Source organism: Bos javanicus, chromosome 22, assembly GCF_032452875.1.
Source record: "Bos javanicus breed banteng chromosome 22, ARS-OSU_banteng_1.0, whole genome shotgun sequence".
In the NCBI taxonomy this organism is placed as follows: domain Eukaryota; kingdom Metazoa; phylum Chordata; class Mammalia; order Artiodactyla; family Bovidae; genus Bos; species Bos javanicus.
In genome coordinates this window covers 59,946,650-59,968,175 of record NC_083889.1, presented here as the reverse complement: position 1 = coordinate 59,968,175, position 21,526 = coordinate 59,946,650, and the positions used below count along the sequence as shown (strand labels likewise).

Sequence of the window (21,526 nt, the reverse complement as noted above, 5' to 3'; positions counted from 1 at the left end):
GCCTGCTTCCTGCGCCTCCTTTCTTGAATTTGTTTGGGTCAGGTTTTCAGTTCTTTGAGGCCGATCCCTGGAATCCTTTTCATGCTCTGTCTTTTTTGTTCTCTTGGTTGAGAGTGATGGAGGTAACAGAAGATTGCAGGTGCTAGAGGAAAAAAAAAGATCAGTGTGTATCAGGAAGTTAAAATCCGGTAGTCTTAGGCAGATTAATTATTAAGTGCAAAAGTAGTTATACAGGGAATGGGTAGGTCTCAGCTACTATTTTGGTGGGCAAGTTTGAAAATAAGTAACATCTCGTAATTACCCACTGCCAAGCTTTTGAAAATATCAAGGTCTTTATAAAGGAAAAATAACCATTGTGCAGAAAAATAGCTTCAAGAAAAAGAAACTGTTTACTGCAGAAGAAATCAAAAGCCAGATTCCTCCTTTTCAAACACAGCTTTTCAGAAACATGATCAGAATCTCTTAGTGGCTCGGTGGTAAAAGAATTTGTCTGCAAGGCAGGAAATGCAGGAGATGTGGATCCAGTCCCTGGGTTGGAAAGATCCCCCGGAGAAGGAAATGGCACTCTTGCCTGAAAAATTCTATGGACAGAGTAGCCTGGCAGGCTACCATCCATGGGGTCGCGTAGAGTCCGACACGACTGAAGCAGCGGCACTCTCGCACACACTTTTTATTCCTATCAGAGTGTTGGGAAAGATAGACCAGGACGAACTGTGGTTTCTCCGCAGGTGACAGATGGAGGGGAGAGGCTGGGAGAATGGGGCCCCCCTCAGTCAGGGGAATGGTCACGATAGACCCTAGCGGATTCCTCAGACCACAGCGCTCTGCATGGAGAGCTTCACGGGCTAAAGATTCATCCCCAGAGGCAAGAAGTCAGCAGGACAGACACAGGTTCCTGGTGGCAGGACTGAGGCCTGCATGGCGGAGACTCCTCCTCCCTCACCTCCCTTAGCCTCGGAGAGGCAGCTCTCAGGTTGTGGAGAGGCACAGCACGTTTGGTCCTCTGGTGGTTTCGTGGAGGGTAAAATTCCAAGGATTCTTAAGAGAGTCTATTGCTCTTCTAAAACACTGAAGTAATGTCTCTCTCAGTAGGTGGATAAAGGGCTTCACCTCACAGAGAAGGCTGCTCTGGTCCCTGGGAACCTGTGCAGTTTTTGTTACTTAATTACTGCAGACATTTCTCATCAGTTGAGTTTTTTCTTCCTGGACTGCCTGAGTTTTTCCAGGTTACTGTCTTGTGGTGTTTGGTTCCCCAAACCTGGGGAAGCCACATCTGAAAGTAGACCTGTTGTATCACCTGGTGTCTTACATAACCCGGCATTCCATTTTTCAAAGAGCACTTTCTCCCCCAAGGGCAGAGGCTGTCTCCTCTTCCCCTTTGTGTCTCTAGAGGAGGCCTGGCACAGTAGGTGGCCAGAATAGGAGCTGGGGGCAGGGGTGGACTGCTTTCTTCTGAGCAGTGGAAGTCCAGTGCAGATGTTAACCTCCAGTAAGATGCTGCAGCATACCTGAAACCAAAGTTACCTGGCATCGTATCTGATTGACAGTTTTGTGTATTGTGATTAACTTTGTAAAATTAGAAAATAAGCCTTACTCCAGTAGGGCTGATAGATGACCTACTTCTAGACACAGGGTCCAGGCAGAAATGTAGATAAAGGGGCATCTTGGTGGAAGGAAGGGATCACTTCACTGACTTGAGGTCTTTCGGGACAGGAGGAAAGACCCCTACACTCTTAGCCACCCTGTGCTTTGGGTTTCTGGTGGGGACCCTGAGCAGGGTGCTGGGAGGACAGGGTCTCTTCCGTCCAGCTCTTTCCTTGCTCCTCAGATCCCGTGAGGCATCGGGTCACGCCAGGTGCTCTCTCCTTATGTGTCCTTAGGAAGAAGAACACGAGCAGCTTTCCGACATTTCCTCAGGGAGCATCCACTGGACCTTCTTGTGGGGAGAAGCTGGCTAATTACAGCAATTCTGTTACCTGGTTATTTGACCTTAATCTCACTAGGCCTGTTATCTCTCTGTAAAACAAAAGGGTATTTCTTATTTTTAAAATTTATTTATTTTTAATCGAAGGGTAATTGCTTTACAGAATCCCTTTGGTTTCTACCAAACATCAGCATGAATCAGCCATAGGGAAAGGGTATGTCTTAATTTATTTGGTTGTTTACTCAAACACACCCTGAGCTCCTGTGATACTTCAGAGACTGTTGAGGCCCGGTCACGACAAAGGTGAGTCCCATGTTCACCATTGAGTGAGGGGCTGTCCAGTGGTCTGCTGCAGCGCAGTGAGGAGAGTGCAGTGACATGTGAAGAGCCAGTGGTCGTGGAGGGGCTGCAGCCTGGACCCAGGGAGCTGGGGCGGCTGTTTGGAGCTGAGCCTGGAAGCAGGAGGAGGACTTAGGCGGACGGATGCAGGTGCCCATGGGTGTCGCCTGCTTCTGGTTAACTGTCTGAGGCTCTGACAGCGTCTGTTTCTTCCTGTTTTTCCCTGAAGTCACGTAGAGTAACTGGTCTTCATTATTCACAGCAACTTTTTGTTTAAATGTGTTTGAAGACCCTGACCATTGTCGCTCTTAAACGTTCTCTTTTCCTGGCCAAGAATGCCCTGCTTCCCTGCTCTCCATAAAGAGGAGACCACGTCCACAAGCAGTCTGCAGTCTACCCTTCAGCGTGCAGTCTGCACGCTGAAGGGGGCTGACCTCTCCCGGTGGCCCCGCGTCTGGGGGCTTCTCCATCCTGCTGTATGGGTGATGGGGGGGCCGACGCTCCCCCAGTCGCTCAGCCACAGGCCGGAGCCCCTGCCTGCCTTGCTCCTGCAGCAGCCTGAGTCTGACCGCAAGGCCCGTGTGTCCTCCCACGGATGCTTGTTACTTTGTTCCGCCCCTTCCCGGTACCCCAGGCTGCTTTCCTTAGATTCAAGTGTATCTTGTCTGTCCTGTCTCTCTCTGGACGGGTTCTCTGTTTCTGGTAGAACTTGCTTCTGAGTCTGAAACATCTGTCTTCCTTAGTGGCCACTTGTTGGGCTTAGGGCCTACTATTGCCTAAGGTGCTTGTAAGCATTAAAATTTAGATAATGCTTGTGTGCTGTGCTTAATCAGTCATGTCCGACTCTTTGTAGCCCGCCAGGCTCCTCTGTCCATGGGGATTCTCCAGGCAAGAATGCTGGAGTGGGTTGCCCTGCCCTTCTCCAGGTGATTTTCCCAACTCAGGGACTGAACCCAGGTCTCCCTTACTGCAGGCAGATTCTTTACCATCTGAGCCACCAGGGAAGCCCAGATAACACTTACATGACTAAACATTTCCACGGACTTTGTCAAGTCCTATCACAGTGCACTCCAAGCACAGAGCGGGAAAAAGCTCCTGCAGTTCCCTCTTTCTTGCATCATTGAATATCCGTCTGGAAAAGAGAATGTGGAGGCCCTTTCACCCGCCTTCCTCACTTTTCAGATGAGACTGAGGGCTGAAGACTTACAGCAAGTTAGTGATACTTCTGTAGTTAGTATACATCATAAAACCAGCAAATAGGGCTGCTTCCTGTTCGTAATGAATGGAAGTGAGAGAGACGGGAAAAAGAAGATCCCCTTTATTTTACTGTTTTTTGTTTTGTAAATTAGGATAGAGGGTCCAGGGTTCCAGTCTGGGATGAATTTGACCTGTGACCACCTCACTTGGTCTTAAACACCCTGTGTTGCTGAAACGCAGATCGAGTTCTTCTTGCAGTTTGGGAAAGTGTGCGGCCTGGGATAGGAGCCTGGGGAGCAGGGTGTGTGCAGGGTCCAGGAAAGCGGGGCCCCTTCTGACCCGCAGCCTTGGGTGTCAGGAGTGTCCGCGAAGCCCCCGCCCTCGCCCTGGGCCCTTGATCCTCGCAGGCAGGTCTCCATCCTGCGCCCTCTTCCCGGTAACCCCCAGCTCTCCTGTCTGCGCAGGAGCGTCCCTGGGTGTGCATGCAGCTGGGTCCGAGGAGCCCGGCTCAGAGGGCCTCCCCTCCACCTCCCTGCTGGACCTCCTGGTGCCCACGGGCCTGGAGCCGCTGGACTCGGAGGAGCCGAGCGAGGCCATGGGCCTGGGCGCTGGCCTGGGAGCCCCCGGCTCAGGCTTCCCCAGCGAGGAGAGCGAAGAGTCCCGCATCCTGCAGCCACCGCAGTACTTCTGGGAGGAGGAGGACGCGCTCAACGAGTCCAGTCTGGGCCTGGGACCCACCGCAGGTATCGTGCTCGCTCGCCCTTGTTTCTGAAAGGTCTGTTTGTGTTCTGGCTGCGCTGGGTCCTTGCTGCTGAGCTAAGGCTACCTCTAGCTGCGGTGCACAGCCTTCTCGTTTCAGTGGCCTCTTGTTGCAGCGCAGGCTCTTGGCACGGGGGCTCGGCAGTTGTGGCTCCCGGGCTCTGGTGTGCTGGCTCGGTGGAGGTGGCGGCCTCTGGGCTTTGTTGCCCCTTGGCACATGGGAGCCTCCCGGACCAGGGCTGGAACCCGTGTCTCCTGCGTTGGCAGGCGGGTTCTTAACCACTGGCCCAGCAGGGAAGCCTCCGTCTCTCCTAAGATGTGTGCTGATTGCCGCCGGGAGGCCGGGCACAATGCCCGGTGGCCCTTTGCTTGCCCGCATCCCACCTCTTCTCCGTCCTCACCTGCTTTCACCCTCTGCTGCCCTCCAGAACCTCAAGGCTGGCTCTCTGGACTCTGAGGGCCTTGCTGGCCCAAGGGACCCTTTTCCTTTCGTAATATTCACAGCTGTGTAGTGACCTGTGTTCTGTGCTCGTATAATTGAGTGTAGTGCTGACAGCCCGTGAGATGAAGGGTGTTAACCCCATCCTGAACGTGAGGAAATTGAGGCTCAGAGGAGAAGGCGGGCCTGCAGTCACAGAGCTGTGGGGGTGGCCAGGCGCAGCACAAACGTCGGTCTGTCCAGGCCTCAGGTTGGTCGCCTGCTCCTCTTCTGTGCCATGTGGTCTCTGTTGAAGGGTCCCTGTGCCCCTGGGTCCCTGAGCCCCGCCAGGTGTTCCGAGCGCCCTTCCCTGGCTCTGCCCCGGGGCTGGGCCAGGCTCAGTGGCGCGCAGCTGCGGCTGAGGACGGAGAGACAGGGCTCCCTGGCTGGCAGCCGCCACTGCTGTGCGGGGCTCTTGGCTGGCGCTGGGCACTCAGACTGGTGCCCAAGTTTGGGGCTGGGCATTACAGAGTTTAGCCCTGGGTTTTTTTTTAATAAATGTATTTTGGGTTTGTGTTTTCTAATTACAAATATAATACATGAAAAATACAGAAAATGTGGGAAACACAAAAACAATACAAAGAGGAAAATCCCCCCATGGTGTCATGATGAAAAATGATAAGCACTGGTATTTTGGGCTGCGTGCCTTCAGTCACTTTTATATGCAACATTGGAGTCTTTTTCCACTTTAAGATCGTTCTTAAATATCTTATTTCCACGTTGTTAGCTATCCTTTTATAACCTGGCTTTCAGTGAGTCCATAGTATTTCCTCAGGTGTGGAGTGGTTCCCTGTTGCTAAATGTGTGGTTTCCAGTTCGTTTGTTTGTTTGCTTTGTCTGTGGCTGTGCTGGGTCTTCATTGTGGTGTGCAGGCGTCTCGTTGCAGCGGCCCCTCTTGCTGAAGAGCACAGGCTCGGTACTTGTGGCGCCCGGGCTTAATTCTTTGGCTTGTGGGGTCGTCCCAGACCCTGGAGGGCACCCATGTCCCACGCGTGGACAGACGGCTTATCAACCACGGGACGCCAGAGAGCCCTAGTTTGCACTTGTGAAGACGCTGCAAAAACCTGTATGTATCTTTGCACTTTTCTGGTTGTTCCTTGGGATAAACTTCTAGAGTCAAATCGCTAGGTCTAAAGATGTGTCAGTCAGCACCCCAGCGTCCCAGAAATAAAGTGCTGCTCACACTGAGGCATCCGAGGAGGCTGTGTTTTGGTGGGGTTGTTGTTGTTGTTGGACATGTCCTGCCTCAGGTTTATTTGCACCAACGTCCAGGAGCACACCAGCCCCGTGCAGGCAGCGGCCCCATGCAGGCAGCCGCCCGGGGGCCACACCAGTCCCCCTGTCCTCACACTGGCAGCTGGCGGCCTGCACTCGCAGCCTGGGGGCCTGGGCGCCTTTGGCAGAGCAGCAACCGTTGCTACGGTGCCTGGGCCTTGGTTCGAGCCTTGGCCTGGGACTTCGGGACTCTTGGTGATGTGGGCACGAGCACATTGCCAGGCTTCAGGTGAGCCAGGTAGGTGAGTCCCCTGAGCGCGCACTGCCCCCGTGGGGACCTGGGGCTCAGACTCCTCAGGCTCTTGGCAAGCTTCGACAGCGCCAGCAGGCGCACTCCGGCCCGCGTTGTCTGCAGGCCCTCCCTGTTGTGCTCCTGAGCAGAGCTTGTCTTCCTTAGGAACTTGAGATCCACCTTCTTAAGTGATTCGTGCTTTGTGACCAGGGTTTCTCGATGCTGTCTCTGTGCCAAGTTGGGGATGAGTTGTGTGCGGTGTGGTTCTTGGACTTGGCTGTGTCTGCAGCTCCTGAAGCTCCTGGGAGCAGAGAGACCAGGGAGGGCCATTCATAGACAGTGGGCTCACCAGGGGAGCAGCATGGGGTGGCACCCCGGGGAGTCCAGTGCTCCTGGCAGCAGAGTGCTCAGCACCCACCCCCAGGGGGCAAAGAAAGGCACAGACGGCAGGAGCCTGTCCTATGTGGGGAGGGACTGGGGATCCGGGGTCCTGACCCCAGCAGTGGGGTGATGGGGGCGAGGGCGGGGACTAGGTGCTCACACTCCGGCTCCTCCAGGGTCCCTGTTGCCGGTGGTGCCTCCCCAGCCCGTCGAGGAGTCTGGGCAGGGCTGCTGACGGTTCCCGGGCCAGGTCCCCGGCAGAGGACGGGGTGGGCCTGACGTGGACGGGCCTCTTCTGAGGCTTGTGTCATTGTGGTCGGGGGGCCTCCAGAAAGGGTGCTCCAGGTTGCATGCCCGTCAGGGGGAGTGAATGCCAGGTTCTGGACCCTCTCCGACACTGAGTTCTCTGACTTGGACATCTTTGCTGGTTTGATATACAGAACTCTAACGGCTGGTAAGTTTTTACTGTGGGGCTTCTCTGGTGGCTCAGCAGTAAAGAATCCGCCTGCCAATGCAGATGCAGAGACATGGGTTCAGTCCCTGGGTCAGGAAGATCCCCTGGAGAAGGAAATGGCAACTCACTCCAGTATTCTTGCCTGGGAAATCCCATGGACAGAAGAGCCTGGTGGAGTCCTTGAGGTCACAGAGTTGGACACAACTGAGTGACTATAAACAACACCGGACTGTAGCTGAAGTGTGTGTGAGTTAACTGAATGTATGCACTGATTGTATTATATGGTCCAGTTGTTTTGATTTGAAGCACATGCAATTAAGAGCAAGCTTTGGAGTCAGGCAGAGTCCAAAGTCCCAGCCCTGTGATTTTTGGGCAGGTGGCAGTCTAAGCCTGAGTTCTCTGGAAGGAAATAGTATCACAGCATTGTGAGGGTTAAATGCAGTAGTATATTTGAAGTGCTTAACACACGGTAATATTATGAGATAACATGAAAATGTTAGCTGTTATTATTACATTTCCATTGTTTTTGAGGCTTGCTTATCACTGTGCAAATCTTTATATAAAACGCATACAAACTTATGTCTGACATAAATAGAAAGTTTTTTCCAGTTTATTGCTTCCTTTTTATTATAGTAATACTTGATATACACAGGTGAAAATCTTTAAGCTTTGACAGTCTTCCTTTTGAAATGTGCTTATGTGTTTCGTTTATAAGAGCCTTTCCCTGTATGAGATAGATGCAGCTTTATTTCTTCTGTTCTTTTTCAGCCTCGGTTCTGCTTGTAACTGTCTGTTGGCTGTCATCTGTTCAGGCTGGGGTGTAGGCGGGGATGGAGCTCATCCGTGTGGAGGGCTGTGGCTGCAGCAGCTGTGCCGCGCTCAGTCGCTCAGTTGTGTCTGACCCTCTGCGACCCCGTGGACTGCAGCCCGCCAGGCTCCCCTGTCCATGGGATTCTTCAGGCAAGAATACTAGAGTGAGCTGCCATGCCGTCCTCCTGGGGATCTTCCCGACTCAGGGATCAAACCCAGGTCTTCTGCATTGCAGGCAGATTCTTTACCAGCTGAGCCACCTGGGAAGCCTGGCTGAGGCGGCGCTTTTGGGTGGTCTGTCCTCTCCTCGTTGAGGTGCACTCCCTGTCCTCAGTGGTGCCATGAGGGGTCTTCCCTTTTGTCCAGACTCTTGGGGTTTTGGTGGGAGAGCAGCAGTCTCTCAGAGGGTCCATTGGGAAGGAGCCACTGTGCGCCTGGACCGTCCTGGGATAGCGGAGGGGTGGCCGGGGCCTGAGGAGCTCAGGTTTGCTCTGCCCCTGCCTCCTGCGCGCATCTCCCCTTCTGCTCTCACGTGGCCTCTCTCCTCCCAGTGGCCTCCCGGGACTCGGTACCTGGCCGTCACTCAGAGTGTGACAGGTCCTCCCGCGGCTGCACATACTGTGCTTCCCGGTCTGTGCTGTTCACCCCTGAATGGTGGGGAGACACCTGGCCGCTCGGGCCGGGACCAAGGAGGGCTCCGTCCTTGCCCCTCCCTTGTTGCTCTGCTTGCCCACAGCCTTGCGCCTTCCCCAGCTTAGTCTCTTCTCTGTACGGCCAAGGAGGTCTCTGAAGGAAGGGGACCGTGGGATCGGGGCCACAGGTCTCTGCTCTGCAGGAGACGCCCTTGCTGTCTGGCACCTCCGTCCTGCCGTCAGCCTGCTTGGGGAGGGCGTGAGACTGAGGATGCACGGGGCGCTCAGCGCTTTGTCAAGGTCACAGCTGCTGTGTGGTGGAGCTGTGTCGAGAGTCGGCATCTGCTTACAGACCAGGGCTCCAGTCTGACCCCAGGCGCAGGACACGCTCACCCTGCCCCACCTCTCCATCCTGCGGCTGGAGAGACTGCCCATGAGAGGCTCCCGCAGGGGTGGGGCCCTGCCACTTTCCCTGATGGTTCCACCCTGGCCTGGGGGCTGCAGTGCAGCCTGTGTCCCTGCGCTGGGCCCTTGGGTGCACGGAGGGCGCGCCTTTTCCTAATTCTCCCCCCAGCGGGGACATCTCTGTGCTGGCGAGGGCCCTGAGGTCAGCCTGCCGGGCCTGCCGCTGTATTCTCAGCACAGGGAAGCAGGGCCGCCGGACTGGGGGGGCTATGCCCTGAGGCCATGGTAGGTGCAGAGTGTTTAGGCTGTGGGGCTAGTTTGTACGAGGCGGGTCTTGCCCCGAGAGCACGGACTAGGGTGGGCCCGTGTATGCGCTCCTCTTGCCCTCTGCTCCCAACCCAGAGGGTCAGAGGCTTCCCTCCAGGGTCTCCGGGAGCAGGGAGGGCATCATTCGTGGGGTTGCTGCTCAGGTTGGGGAAACACGTGGGGAGTCTGCCCAGAGTTCAGGGTGAGACTCGCACACCGCTTGTGCAGCAGTGACCTCGGTGGCTGGCGGTCGTGCTGCAGCCCGTCCCGCCTCAGGGCCGTTTCAGTGTTGAGGACGTCTACCCGCGAATCCAACTCCGAGTTCTGCTAAGCGCCCAGTTGGGTGTTGTGGTGTGTTACCTCATTTAATCTTCACAGAAACATTGAGCTATTTATTGTTATTCCCATTTGACCAGTGGACAAACTGAGGCTAGTGGAGTCTGGGTAACAGCCCAGCTCATAAGTGCAAGAACCAGGATGTAAACCCTCGCTGCCAGACTCCAGACCTTGGCTCGCTCTCTCCTGTTGCCTCTCAGCTCAGTGATTTTACTAGAGCCGGCGGTCATGTCTTAGGTCTGCTGCAGGACTTGGCACGGTTTCTTCGCAGCATTTGCGCCTTGCGTAGTTCGCTGCACTTCACAGCCACCCTGTAGGTCAGCGGGGCAGCCCAGTGGGTGGGGCCAAGGCTGAGAGGCTGTGAGCCTCGTCCGAGGCCTGGCGGCCCGTGTGCGGCAGACCCAGTCTGCGGTCAGGGCCTCCTGAGCAGGCCTGCCCTGAGCCCTGTGGTGGGGTGTGCAAAGAGGGAGCAGCGCATGGTTGTTCTGGGGCCCTGTTCTGTGCCTCGTTTCTGGTGTGTCGGGCCTGCGGGAGCTGGAGCTAGGCCTGCTCCAGAAGTGTCCTCAGGGGCCTAACGGCCCAGCCTGGCGGTGATGAGGGCTTTGACCTTTCTAACCTTGGCATCAGCCTCTTCGTCCTCAAGTGACACCGTGGGAGTGATAGATTGAACTCTTATCCCAGCTCTAAAATACTATGATTCTGTGACATTTTGGGTGAAAAGACTGGTCTCAACAAAGAAGGGAAAACAGTAGAATGTACATCCCTGCCCTACCAGCGAGTCAAGCCTGCCGACAGCCTGGTGGGTTAGCTCATGCACTGCCTTCGTGACCAGGACTAGTTCCCTGGTCGCCTCCACCCAGGCGGCCCTGCTGCCGCCCCACGCTTTTGTTTCCCGGTCTCCTTAACAAAGTTCTCTGCTTGTGGCTCTAATTTTCCTAGTGAGCAAGCTGGTTAGTGCTCCACGGGATGAGAGAGAAGTCTCTAAGACTGGCACGTTCTAGGAACCCAAGTCAGACCGGCTTACAGACCTGTGTGCGAGGAGTGTGTATTGGCCGTTACACCAACGCCCGGCATCAGTGTCCGGCCCAGGCACGGGGGAGTCCGTTGCTGAGATGGCATCAGGACCTGCCTCGGCCGTCGTGGCTCGTGTCCCTCCCCTGTCCTCACTCCTCGGTGGCTGGCCTGTGTGGCCGCTGAGTGAGGCTCCCAGCCGCTCTCACTTGGCAAGCCCAGCGTGGGGAGAGCTCAGCTGGAGAAGACGCAGGGCGGCTCCTTGGTCTGGCCTGGTCTGGGTCCTGAGCCCTCCGAGGCCAGCGTAGGGCCCCGTGTCCTAGGCCGGTAGGAGAGGGTGGGAGGGTCCCTCCAAGGAGGGTCCAGGTGCCGTTGACAGAGGGGGACAGAGTGATGCTCTTGACTGGGGGCGCCCCTGAGTGCTTTGCTCCATAATCATTTTCACGGGAAGATCTCTTTTCCCTCATGGCAGCCTGACTAGTCTCACATCTCGTCGCGGGGGAGACGGCGCAGGGAGGTTCCCAGGTGATGGTGGCAGGGGCTCAGCCCTGCGGGCTCTGCTTCAGGACCCGCTCCTTCTGTGTCAGCTCCTTCCTCGCAATGCTTGAGTTGCCGCTGTCTGGAGTGAATTTGTGGACACCAGGTCACCGCAGCAGCTGTCTGCCGGACCTGGGGGTGGTTTCTACGCAGCTGTCTCAGTGGGTCATGTCTGCTGTGCAGCGATTTGACCTTCCGGGTAGCTGCACACACATCAGGCATGTTTCCTGACAGAAGCACATCACCTGGACGCCAAAAAAAGAAAGGAAAAGAAAAGCGTGTCGTATTTTTGTTTTATACTAGTAGTAAGTGTCCCTATATGAAAATCAGAAACTTGCAGCAAGGTAAAGAAAAAAACAAGCATCTGCAGCCCCGTCATTAACCCAGAGCTAGTGAGCGGTAACTGGAGAAGGCAACGGCACCCCACTCCAGCACTCTCGCCTGGAAAATCCCAGGGACGGGGAAGCCTGGTGGGCTGCTGTCTATGGGGTTGCACAGAGTCGGACACGACTGAGTGACTTCACTTTCACTTCCACTTTCATGCACTGGAGAGGAAAATGGCAACCCACTCCAGTGTTCTTGCCTGGAAGATCCCAGGGACGGCGGAGCCTGGTGGACTGCTGTCCATTGGGTCGCACAGAGTCGGACACGACTGCAGTGACTTAGCAGCAGCAGCAGCAGTGAGCGGTAACATTTTAGTGCATTTCTTACCGGACCCTCTACCTTCACAGATGATAGATAAAGTAAGCTTCTATGAAGAATGGCATTTGCAGGCACAGATCTTGCTGTTTCACTTGCCCACATCTTACCAAGGCAGCAAACACAGCTCTTCAGCCTCAGCCTTGAGGCCGAATTAGCACCTCAAGTGTGGAGGGGCTGGCTGCTTCAGTCAGCCTCCTGCCCTGTGACGTGGCATTGTGGCGTGAGCAGAGCGTCATGAGCATCCATAATTGTCTCCTTAGAGTGTGTTTCTGGAAATAATAGCCTCAGGATGTTTGTCTCCCAGGGGTCTCATGTGCGCTCTCCCCTCTACACTTCAGCCGGATCTCCCTCCTGTCCCCACGTGGACGCTGAGATGTGCTCCTGTGTTGCCAGCTTGCCATCCACAAGACTTGTCTCCCGGGCTGATTTACACTTCTCTGATGACCGCTGAGTCTGACCGTTAACGAGTCGTGGTTTAATTACACGGAAAGCTTCTCCGCTTGCATGTCTGTTCTACACAGACCTTTTGTGAGTTTCATCAATGTTTCTGTATTAATACTCCTTTGAATAACTCGCTTTAGTGTTGCACTCGGGACGGTTTTCAGTGATTTGACATTAACCTAAAGGACGTTTAAAATGATCTTTCAAGGCTACTGGCTCTGATGCTGGTTTTAATTCCTTGTCTTCAACAGAGGAATCAGTTCATTACTGTTTCAGCCGAGACTGAAGGTCACGTGAGAGGATGGCTGGCCCTGGAAGCAGAAATAAAGTTCAGTGCAGCCGTGATAAACAGGAAAGAGGCCTGCACAGCTGGGGTGAAGCATTCGGGGGAAAATCACGCGGCATGATCTTTTTAGGGAAAGCACCGTCGTGAGATTAAGGGGAAAGGCCTGGATGCGGCTTACGTGCTGTGATAAAGCCAAACTGAGTGTGAGTCAGGACGCCTCCCTTTACATTCTGTGTTAGTTAGCCTCCAGTTAATGAGTTTTGTTCAGTTCCTAAGTTTTTCACCAAATGTTCATTGTGTGCCTACACTGTTGATTTTGTGAGCACTCTTTATTTTTTTATTTGAGCATTTTTGTTTCAGAGTGTGGCTGATTAACAGCATTGTGATAGTTTCAGATGGACAGCACAAGACCCAGTCGCACACACACACGTGTCCATTCCCCCAAACTCCCCACCCAGGCTGCCACGTAACATTGAATACAGTTCCCTGAACTCTACAGCAGGCCCTTACGGTTTTCCATTTTAAGTACAGTAGCGAGTACCTGTCATCCCGAACTACTTAGCTGTCCCTCCCCCACATCCTTCCCCACGGGTAACCATAAGTTTCTTCTCTAAGCTGGTGAGTGTGTTTCTGTTCTATAAACAAGTTCATTTGTATCATTTCTTTTTAGCTTCTGAATGTAAGAGATACCCTGATGTTTCTCTTTCTGGCGCTGACTTAAGTTCACTCAGTAGCAGTCTCTGGGCCCATCCGCGTTGCTGCAGATGGCATCCGTTTGTTCTTTCTGGGGCTCAGTGATGCCCCCTTTGTACATGTGAGCCACATGCTCTTTGCCCTCCCCTCTGTGGATGGCCGTTTCGGTCGCTGCCATGTCGTGCTGTTTTCAACGGTGCTGCAGTGAACACTGGGTGCCCGCGGCCTTTCAGCCCACGTGCTTCTCTGGGCGTGTTCCCGGGACTGGGCTGCAGGGCTGTGTGGCGCCTGTTTTTAGTTTTTATTAAGGAGTCCCCACAGTGGCTGCACCAGTTCACATTCCCACCACTGTAGGAGGGGTCTCATCTCTTCACATCCTCTCCAGCATTTCTTTGTGGATTTTCTTTTAAAAGTGTTTGAAAACTTGTCAGAAGTCATTTATCAGTTTACAAAGTTCCACTTACAATTCAGTGCAATTCAAGAAAAGGTTTGAGCAACCTTGTTTATCTGGTGGTTTTGGCATCCCTGTACCTAGGGTGACTCGTGACCTGTGAGAATCAATGAATCTTTATTATTCTTCTTTGCTACATTTAAGTTCAGTTATTTGTTATGACGGCACTGGGTCTTCATTGCTGCACGTGGGCTGCAGTGGTTACAGCTCTGGGCTTCCCTGATGTGGGCTCCATAGTTGTGGTGCACAGGCTTCATGGCCCCACAACACATGGGCTCTTCCAGATCAGGAATGGAGCCCGTGTCCTTTGCATTGGCAGGCATATTCTTAACCCCTGGGTCACCAGGGAAGTCTCCTATTTGTGGATTTTTTTGATGATAATCAGTCTGGTGCGAGGTGATACCTTGTTTTGAGTTTTGATTTGCATTCCTCTAACGTCAGTGTTAGAAGTGGTCAAACAGGAGATGGCAAGAGTGAACGTCAACATTCTACGAATCAGCAAACTAAAATGCACTGGAATGGGTGAATTTAACTCAGATGACCATTATATCTACTACTGCGGGCAGGAATCTCTTAGAACAAATGGAGTAGCCATCATGGTCAACAAAAGAGTCTGAAATGCAGTACTTGGATGCAATCTCAAAAACGACAGAATGATCTCTGTTCGTTTCCAAGGCAAACCATTCAATATCACAGTAATCCAAGTCTATGCCCCAACCAGTAACGCTGAAGAAGCTGAAGTTGAACAGTTCTATGAAGACCTACAAGACCTTTTAGAACTAACACCCAAAAAAGATGTCCTTTTCATTATAGGGGACTGCAATGCAAAAGTAGGAAGTCAAGAAACACCTGGAGTAACAGGCAAATTTGGCCTTGGAATACAGAATGAAGCAGGGCAAAGGCTAATAGAGTTTTGCCAAGAAAATGAACTGGTCATAGCAAACACCCTCTTCCAACAACACAGGAGAAGACTCTACACATGACATCACCAGATGGTCAACACCGAAATCAGATTGATTATATTCTTTGCAGCCAAAGATGAAGAAGCTCTATACAGTCAGCAAAAACAAGACAGGGAGCTGACTGTGGCTCAGATTATGAGCTCCTTATTGCCAAATTCAGACTGAAATTGAAGAAAGTAGGGAAAACCACTAGACCATTCAGGTATGACTTAAATCAAATCCCGTATGATTATACAGTGGAAGTGAGAAATAGATTTAAGGGCTTAGATCTGATAGACAGAGTGCCTGATGAACTATGGACGGAGGTTTGTGACATTGTACAGGAGACAGGGATCAAGACCATCCCCATGGAAAAGAAATGCAAAAAAGCAAAATGGCTGTCTGGGGAGGCCTTACAAATAGCTGTGAAAAGAAGAGAAGCGAAAAGCAAAGGAGAAAAGGAAAGATATAAGCATCTGAATGCAGAGTTCCAAAGAAGAGCAAGAAGAGATGAGAAAGCCTTCTTCAGTGATCAATGCAAAGAAATAGAGGAAAACAACAGAATGGGGAAGACTAGAGATCTCTTCAAGAAAATTAGAGATACCAAGGGAACATTTCATGCAAAGACGGGCTCGATAAAGGACAGAAATGGTATGGACCTAACAGAAGCAGAAGATATTAAGAAGAGGTGGCAAGAATACACAGAAGAACTGTACAAAAAAGATCTTCACAACCAAGATAATCACGATGGTATGATCATTCACCTAGAGCCAGACATCCTGGAATGTGAAGTCAAGTGGGCCTTAGAAAGCATCACTATGAACAAAGCTAGTGGAGGTGATGGAATTCCAGTTGAGCTATTTCAAATCCTGAAAGATGATGCTGTGAAAGTGCTGCACTCAATATGCCAACAAATTTGGAAAACTCAGCAGTGGCCACAGGACTGGAAAAGGTCAGTTTTCACTCCAATCCCAAAGAAAGGCAATGCCAAAGAATGCTTAAACTACCGCACAATTGCACTCATCTCACACGCTAGTAAAGTAATGCTCAAAATTCTTCAAGCCAGGCTTCAGCAATACGTGAACCGTGAACTTCCAGATGCTCAAGCTTGTTTTAGAAAAGGCAGAGGAACCAGAGATCAAATTGCCAACATCCGCTGGATCATCAAAAAAGCAAGAGAGTTCCAGAAAAGCATCTATTTCTGCTTTATTGACTTTCCAAAGCCGCTGAGTGTGTGGATCACAATAAATTGTGGAAAATTCTGAAAGAGATGGGAATACCAGACCACCTGACCTGCCTCTTGAGAAATCTATATGCAGGTCAGGAAGCAACAGTTAGAACTGGACATGGAACAACAAACTGGTTCCAAATAGGAAAAGGAGTACGTCAAGGCTGTATATTGTCTCCCTGTTTATTTAACTTATATGCAGAGTACATCATGAGAAACGCTGGGCTGGAAGAAGCACAAGCTGGAATCAAGATTGCCAGGAGAAATATCAATAACCTCAGATAGGCAGATGACACCACCCTTATTGCAGAAAGCAAAGAAAAACTAAAGAGCCTCTTGATGAAAGTGAAAGAGGAGAGTGAAAAAGCTGGCTTAAAACTCAACATTCAGAAAACTATGATCATGGCATCTAGTCCCATCACTTCATGGCAGATAGATGGGGAAACAATGGACACAGTTTCAAACTTTATTTTCCTGGGCTCCAGAATCACTGTGGATGGTGACTGTGGCCATGAAATTAAAAGATGCTTGCTCCTTGGAAGAAAAGTTATGACCAATCTAGACAGCATATTAAAAAGCAGAGACATTACTTTGTCAACAAAGGTCCGTCTAGTCAAGGTTATGGTTTTTCCAGTAGTCATGTACGGATGTGAGAGTTGGACTCTAAATAAAGCTGAGCACCAAAGAATTGATGCTGTTGAACTGTGGTGTTGGAGAAGACTCTTGAGAGTCCCTTGGAGATCCAGCCAGTCCATCCTAAAGGAAATCAGTGCTGAATATTCGTTGGAAGGACTGATGCTGAAGCTGAAACTCCAGTACTTTGGCCACCTGATGCAAAGAGCCGACTCATTGGAAAAGACCCTGATGCTGGGAAAGATTGAGGGCAGGAGGAGAAGGGGACAACAGAGGATGAGATGGTTGGATGGCATCACTGATGCAATGGACATGAGTTTGAGTGAGCTCCGGGAGTTGGTGATGGACAGGGAGGCCTGGCGTGCTGCAGTCCATGGGGTCGCAAAGAGTCTGACACGACTGAGCGACTGAACTGAACTAAATAACACATATATAAACACATATGAACACACAAACACAGAGGCCTCATAGTTCCTGTTCCAAAATTTCAGCCATGATCTTAAAGACCCAAACCATTTTCCCACAATAGTCTTAAATCTGGGAGAGGATCATTTACGGCCTCTGTCTCTTCGTGTGTGTGACTCAGTAGTTGAGAAGCATTAGCAGTATTATCTGAAATTAAAGCACAGTGTTTGGTCTTAATGTGTTCTCTGGTCGTCCAGTGGTTTCCCTTGGCTTGTTGAAACTGGCCACCTGATGGGATGTGAGCACTGTTAGCCTTTCGCCCAGTGTCAGCCGCCGAGTACTAATAAGGCAGTTGCTGTCACTGCTCATGGGCAGGCTGGCCGTCCCGCTGCTGTCTGGTCCAGACCCTTACGTAGATATGCATCAGGTTGATCTGTGGGTCCTAATGCTGGGTAACACACCAGGGGCCGTACCTTCTTCTTTAGTCACAAAGAGAAAAGTGGTTTTTCTCAATTAGGCAGTCCTAGAGCAAGGGGGGCCTAATAATTTTCCTTTTAGAGTTTGGAAGACTTGTTCTCCTGTATCCCCTACAATTTAATGGTCCACTTGCTGTGTTTTGTTTTAGGAGCTCATACAGCAATTGGACATCTGGCTCATAACCAGGAATCCAAATCCAGCAATATCCAGTTATCCACAAGCAGGCCTTAAGCTGTTTTACTGATTTTCATGACTTTAATCTTTGAATTAACACCATTTTATCAGTAGATGTAAACTTCTTTCCTGGGGTAAGCACACATCCCTGATACTGAACCCCCTATTCAGAAGTCTATACCTAAGCTTTAGACACCAGTAACCCTTTTTCCATAAATGAGTTAGAGTCTTAAAAGTGTTCTCATCCTGTTCCTCTTTGAGAAACTTGTTACTGAAAGGTCCTCTGCATATTGCAGAGTAACTCCGTCCTGTTGCTCAGTCGCTCAGTCATGTCTGACGCTTTGCGACCTCTTGGACTGCAGCACGCCAGGCTTCCTTGTCCTTCACTATGTCCCAGAGTTTGCTTAAACTCAAGTCCATTGAGTTGATGATGCCATCCAACCATCTCATCCTCTGTCGTCCCCTTCTTCTCCTGCCCTCAGTCTTTCCTAGCATACAGCTCTTTCCCAGTGAGTTGGCTCTTTGCATCAGGTGACCAAAGTATTGGAGCTTCAGCTTCAGCATCAGTCCTTCCAAAGAATATTCAGGGTTGATTTCCTTTAGGATTGACTGGTTTGATCTCCAAGGGTGTCCAAGGGACTCTCAAGAATCTTCTCCAGCATTACAGTTCAAAAGCATCAATTCTTCTGTGCTCAACCTTCCTTATGGTCCAACTCTCACATCCATACATGACTGCTGGAAAATCCATAGCTTTGATTATTTGGACCTTTGTTGGCAAAGTGATGTCTCTGCTTCTTAATATGCTTTATAAGTTTGTCATAGCTTTTCTTCCAAGGAGTGTCTTTTAATTTCATGGCTGCAGTCACCATCCAGTGATTTTGGAGCCTAAGAAAAGAAAGTCGGTCACTGTTTCTATTGTTTCCCCATCTATTTGCCATGAACTGATCAAAGTGGATGGAATGATCTTAGTTTTTTGAATGTTGAATTTTAAGCCAGCTTTTTCACTCTCCTCTTTCACCTTCCTCAAGAGACTCTTTAGTTCTTCTTCACTTTCTGCCATAAGGGTGGTATCATCTGCGTATCTGAAGTTTTTGATGTTTCTCCCAGCAGTCTTGGTTCCAGCTTGTCTTCATCCAGCCTGGCGTTTCACATGATGTGCTCTGCACGGAAGTTAAATAAGCAGGGTGACAATACACAGCGTTGACATACTCCTTTCCCAATTTGGAACCAGTCCATTGTTCCATGTCCGGTTCTGACTGTTGCTTCTTGATCTGCATGCAGATTTCTCAGGAGGCAGGTCAGGTGGTCTGGTATTCCCATCTCTTTAAGAATTTTCCACAGTTTGTTCTGATCCACAGAGTCAAACTTTAGCATAGTCAGTGAAGCAGAAGTAGATGTTTTTCTGGAATTTTGTTACCAGTGCCCTGGTTGTTTGCAAAGGATGCATTGACCACAGTGCCCCTCCAGTGCCCCTTTTGTCTCCGCAGGATATTCTGGCATTGTGTGGGTGCCCTTAGGCCTTGCGGTCTGCTAGGGCCAGCTTAGCCCAGAAAAGGTAGCCTACTAGTTGGTGGTCTCTGTGGGGACAAAGCCACTGTGGCCATTCGAGCCTTTTGCATATTTCTCTGGGTGTGTTCAGCCTTTTTGGCCATATCCCTGTTACTGAAAGCCGAACAGGCCAGTTGGAGCAAATCGTTCATTCGAATGCATGGACCAGCAGTTGCTTTCTGAATTTCACGCTGGTGTCTGGGCTGTGAAATGCATAGCCAAAGGGTCTGCCCTCTGGGGAAGGGGCATCCAGGTTTGTATGCTTTCTAAAGGCCTCTGCTAATCTCCTTTGGAACTCTGCATTCAGATGCTTATATCTTTTCTTTTCTCCTTTGCTTTTCGCTTCTCTTCTTTTCACAGCTATTTGTAAGGCCTCCCCAGACAGCCATTTTGCTTTTTTGCATTTCTTTTCCATGAGGATGGTCTTGATCCCTGTCTCCTGTACAATGTCACGAACCTCAGGCACTCTATCTATCAGATCTAGTCCCTTAAATCTATTTCTCACTTCCACTGTATAATCATACGGGATTTGATTTAGGTCATACCTGAATGGTCTAGTGGTTTTCCCTACTTTCTTCAATTTCAGTCTGAATTTGGCAATAAGGAGCTCATGATCTGAGCCACAGTCAGCTCCTGGTCTTGTTTTTGCTGACTGTATAGAGCTTCTCCATCTTTGGCTGCAAAGAATATAATCAGTCTGATTTTGGCATTGACCATCTGGTGATGTCCATGTGTAGAGTCTTCTCTTGTGTTGCTGGAAGAGGGTGTTTGCTATGACCAGTTCATTTTCTTGGCAAAACTCTATTAGCCTTTGCCCTGCTTCATTCCGTATTCCAAGGCCAAATTTGCCTGTTACTCTAGGTGTTTCTTGACTTCCTACTTTTGCATTCCAGTCCCCTATAATGAAAAGGACATCTTTTTTGGGTGTTAGTTCTAAAAGGTCTTGTAGGTCTTCATAGAACTGTTCAACTTCAGCTTCTTCAGCATTACTGGTTGGGGCATAGACTTGGATTACTGTGATATTGAACGGTTTGCCTTGGAAATGAACAGAGATCATTCTGTCGTTTTTGAGATTGCATCCAAGTACTGCATTTCAGACTCTTTTGTTGACCATGATGGCTACTCCATTTGTTCTAAGAGATTCCTGCCCGCAGTAGTAGATATAATGGTCATCTGAGTTAAATTCACCCATTCCAGTGCATTTTAGTTCGCTGATTCCTAGAATGTCGACGTTCACTCTTGCCATCTCTTGTTTGACCACTTCCAGTTTGCCTTGATTCATGGACCTGACATTCCAGGTTCCTATGCAATATTGCTCTTCACAGCATCGGACCTTGCTTCTGTCACCAGTCACATCCACAACTGGGTATTGTTTTTGCTTTGGCTCCATCCCTTCATTCTTTCTGGAGTTATTTCTCCACTGATCTCCAGCATATGGGGCACCTACTGACCTGGGGAGTTTCTCTTTCAGCATCCTATCATTTTGCCTTTTCATACTGTTCATGGGGTTCTCAAGGCAAGAATACTGAAGTGGTTTGCCATTCCCTTCTCCAGTGGACCACATTCTGTCAGACCTCTCCACCATGACCCGCCTGTCTTGGGTGGCCCCACGGGCATGGCTTAGTTTCATTGAGTTAGACAAGGCTGTGGTCCTAGTGTGATTAGATTGACTAGTTTTCTGTGAGTATGGTTTCAGTGTGTCTGCCCTCTGATGCCCTCTTGCAACACCTACCGTCTTACTTGGGTTTGTCTTACCTTGGACTTGGGGTATCTCTTCATGGCTGCTCCAGCAAAGCGCAGCCGCTGTTCCTTACCTTGGACGAGGGGTATCTCCTCACCGCCGCCCCTTCTGACCTTGAACGTGGATAGCTCCTCTAGGCCCTCCTGCGCCTACGCAGCCACTGCTCCTTGGAGGTGCGGTTGCTCCTCCCGGCCGGTGCGGGGTAGGTCCTCCCGGCTGCTGCCCCTGGCCTCAGGCATGGGGTAGCTCCTCTCGGCCGTTCCTGCGCTGTCACAGCCTGGCACTCTCGGCCGCCACCCCTGACCTCGGACGTGGGATAACTCCTCTTAGCCGCCTCCCCTCGGGCATGGGGTCCTCCCAGCTTCTGCAGAAATGGTATGGACCTAACAGAAGCAGAAGATATTAAGAAGAGGTGGCAGGAATACACAGAAGAACTGTACAAAAAAGATCTTAACGGCCCAGATAATCACGATGGTGTTATCACTCACCTAGAGCCAGATATCCTGGAATGTGAAGTCAAGTGGGCCTTAGAAAGCATCACTACGAACAAAGCTAGTGGAGGTGATGGAATTCCAGTTGAGCTATTTCACATCCTGAAAGATGATGCTGTGAAAGTGCTGCACTCAATATGCCAGCAAATTTGGAAAACTCAACAGTGCCCACAGGACTGGAAAAGGTCAGTTTTCACTCCAATCCCAAAGAAAGGCAATGCCAAAGAATGCTCAAACTA

At 50.7% G+C, this 21,526-nt stretch overlaps 1 protein-coding gene across 2 annotated transcripts in view; it reads left to right on the top strand.

Annotated features, from left to right (window-relative positions):
- Positions 1-21,526, top strand: part of PODXL2 (podocalyxin like 2) — a 44,973-nt gene that overhangs the window by 1,181 nt on the left and 22,266 nt on the right. The window contains exon 2 of one of the 2 annotated variants that reach the window (XM_061397300.1): positions 3,925-4,203. The exons of the other annotated variant lie outside the window; for it this stretch is intronic. Within the exon in view, the coding sequence (XP_061253284.1) occupies positions 3,925-4,203 (279 nt within the window). The remainder of the gene's footprint in view (positions 1-3,924; positions 4,204-21,526) is intronic. 2 annotated transcript variants of the gene reach the window in all.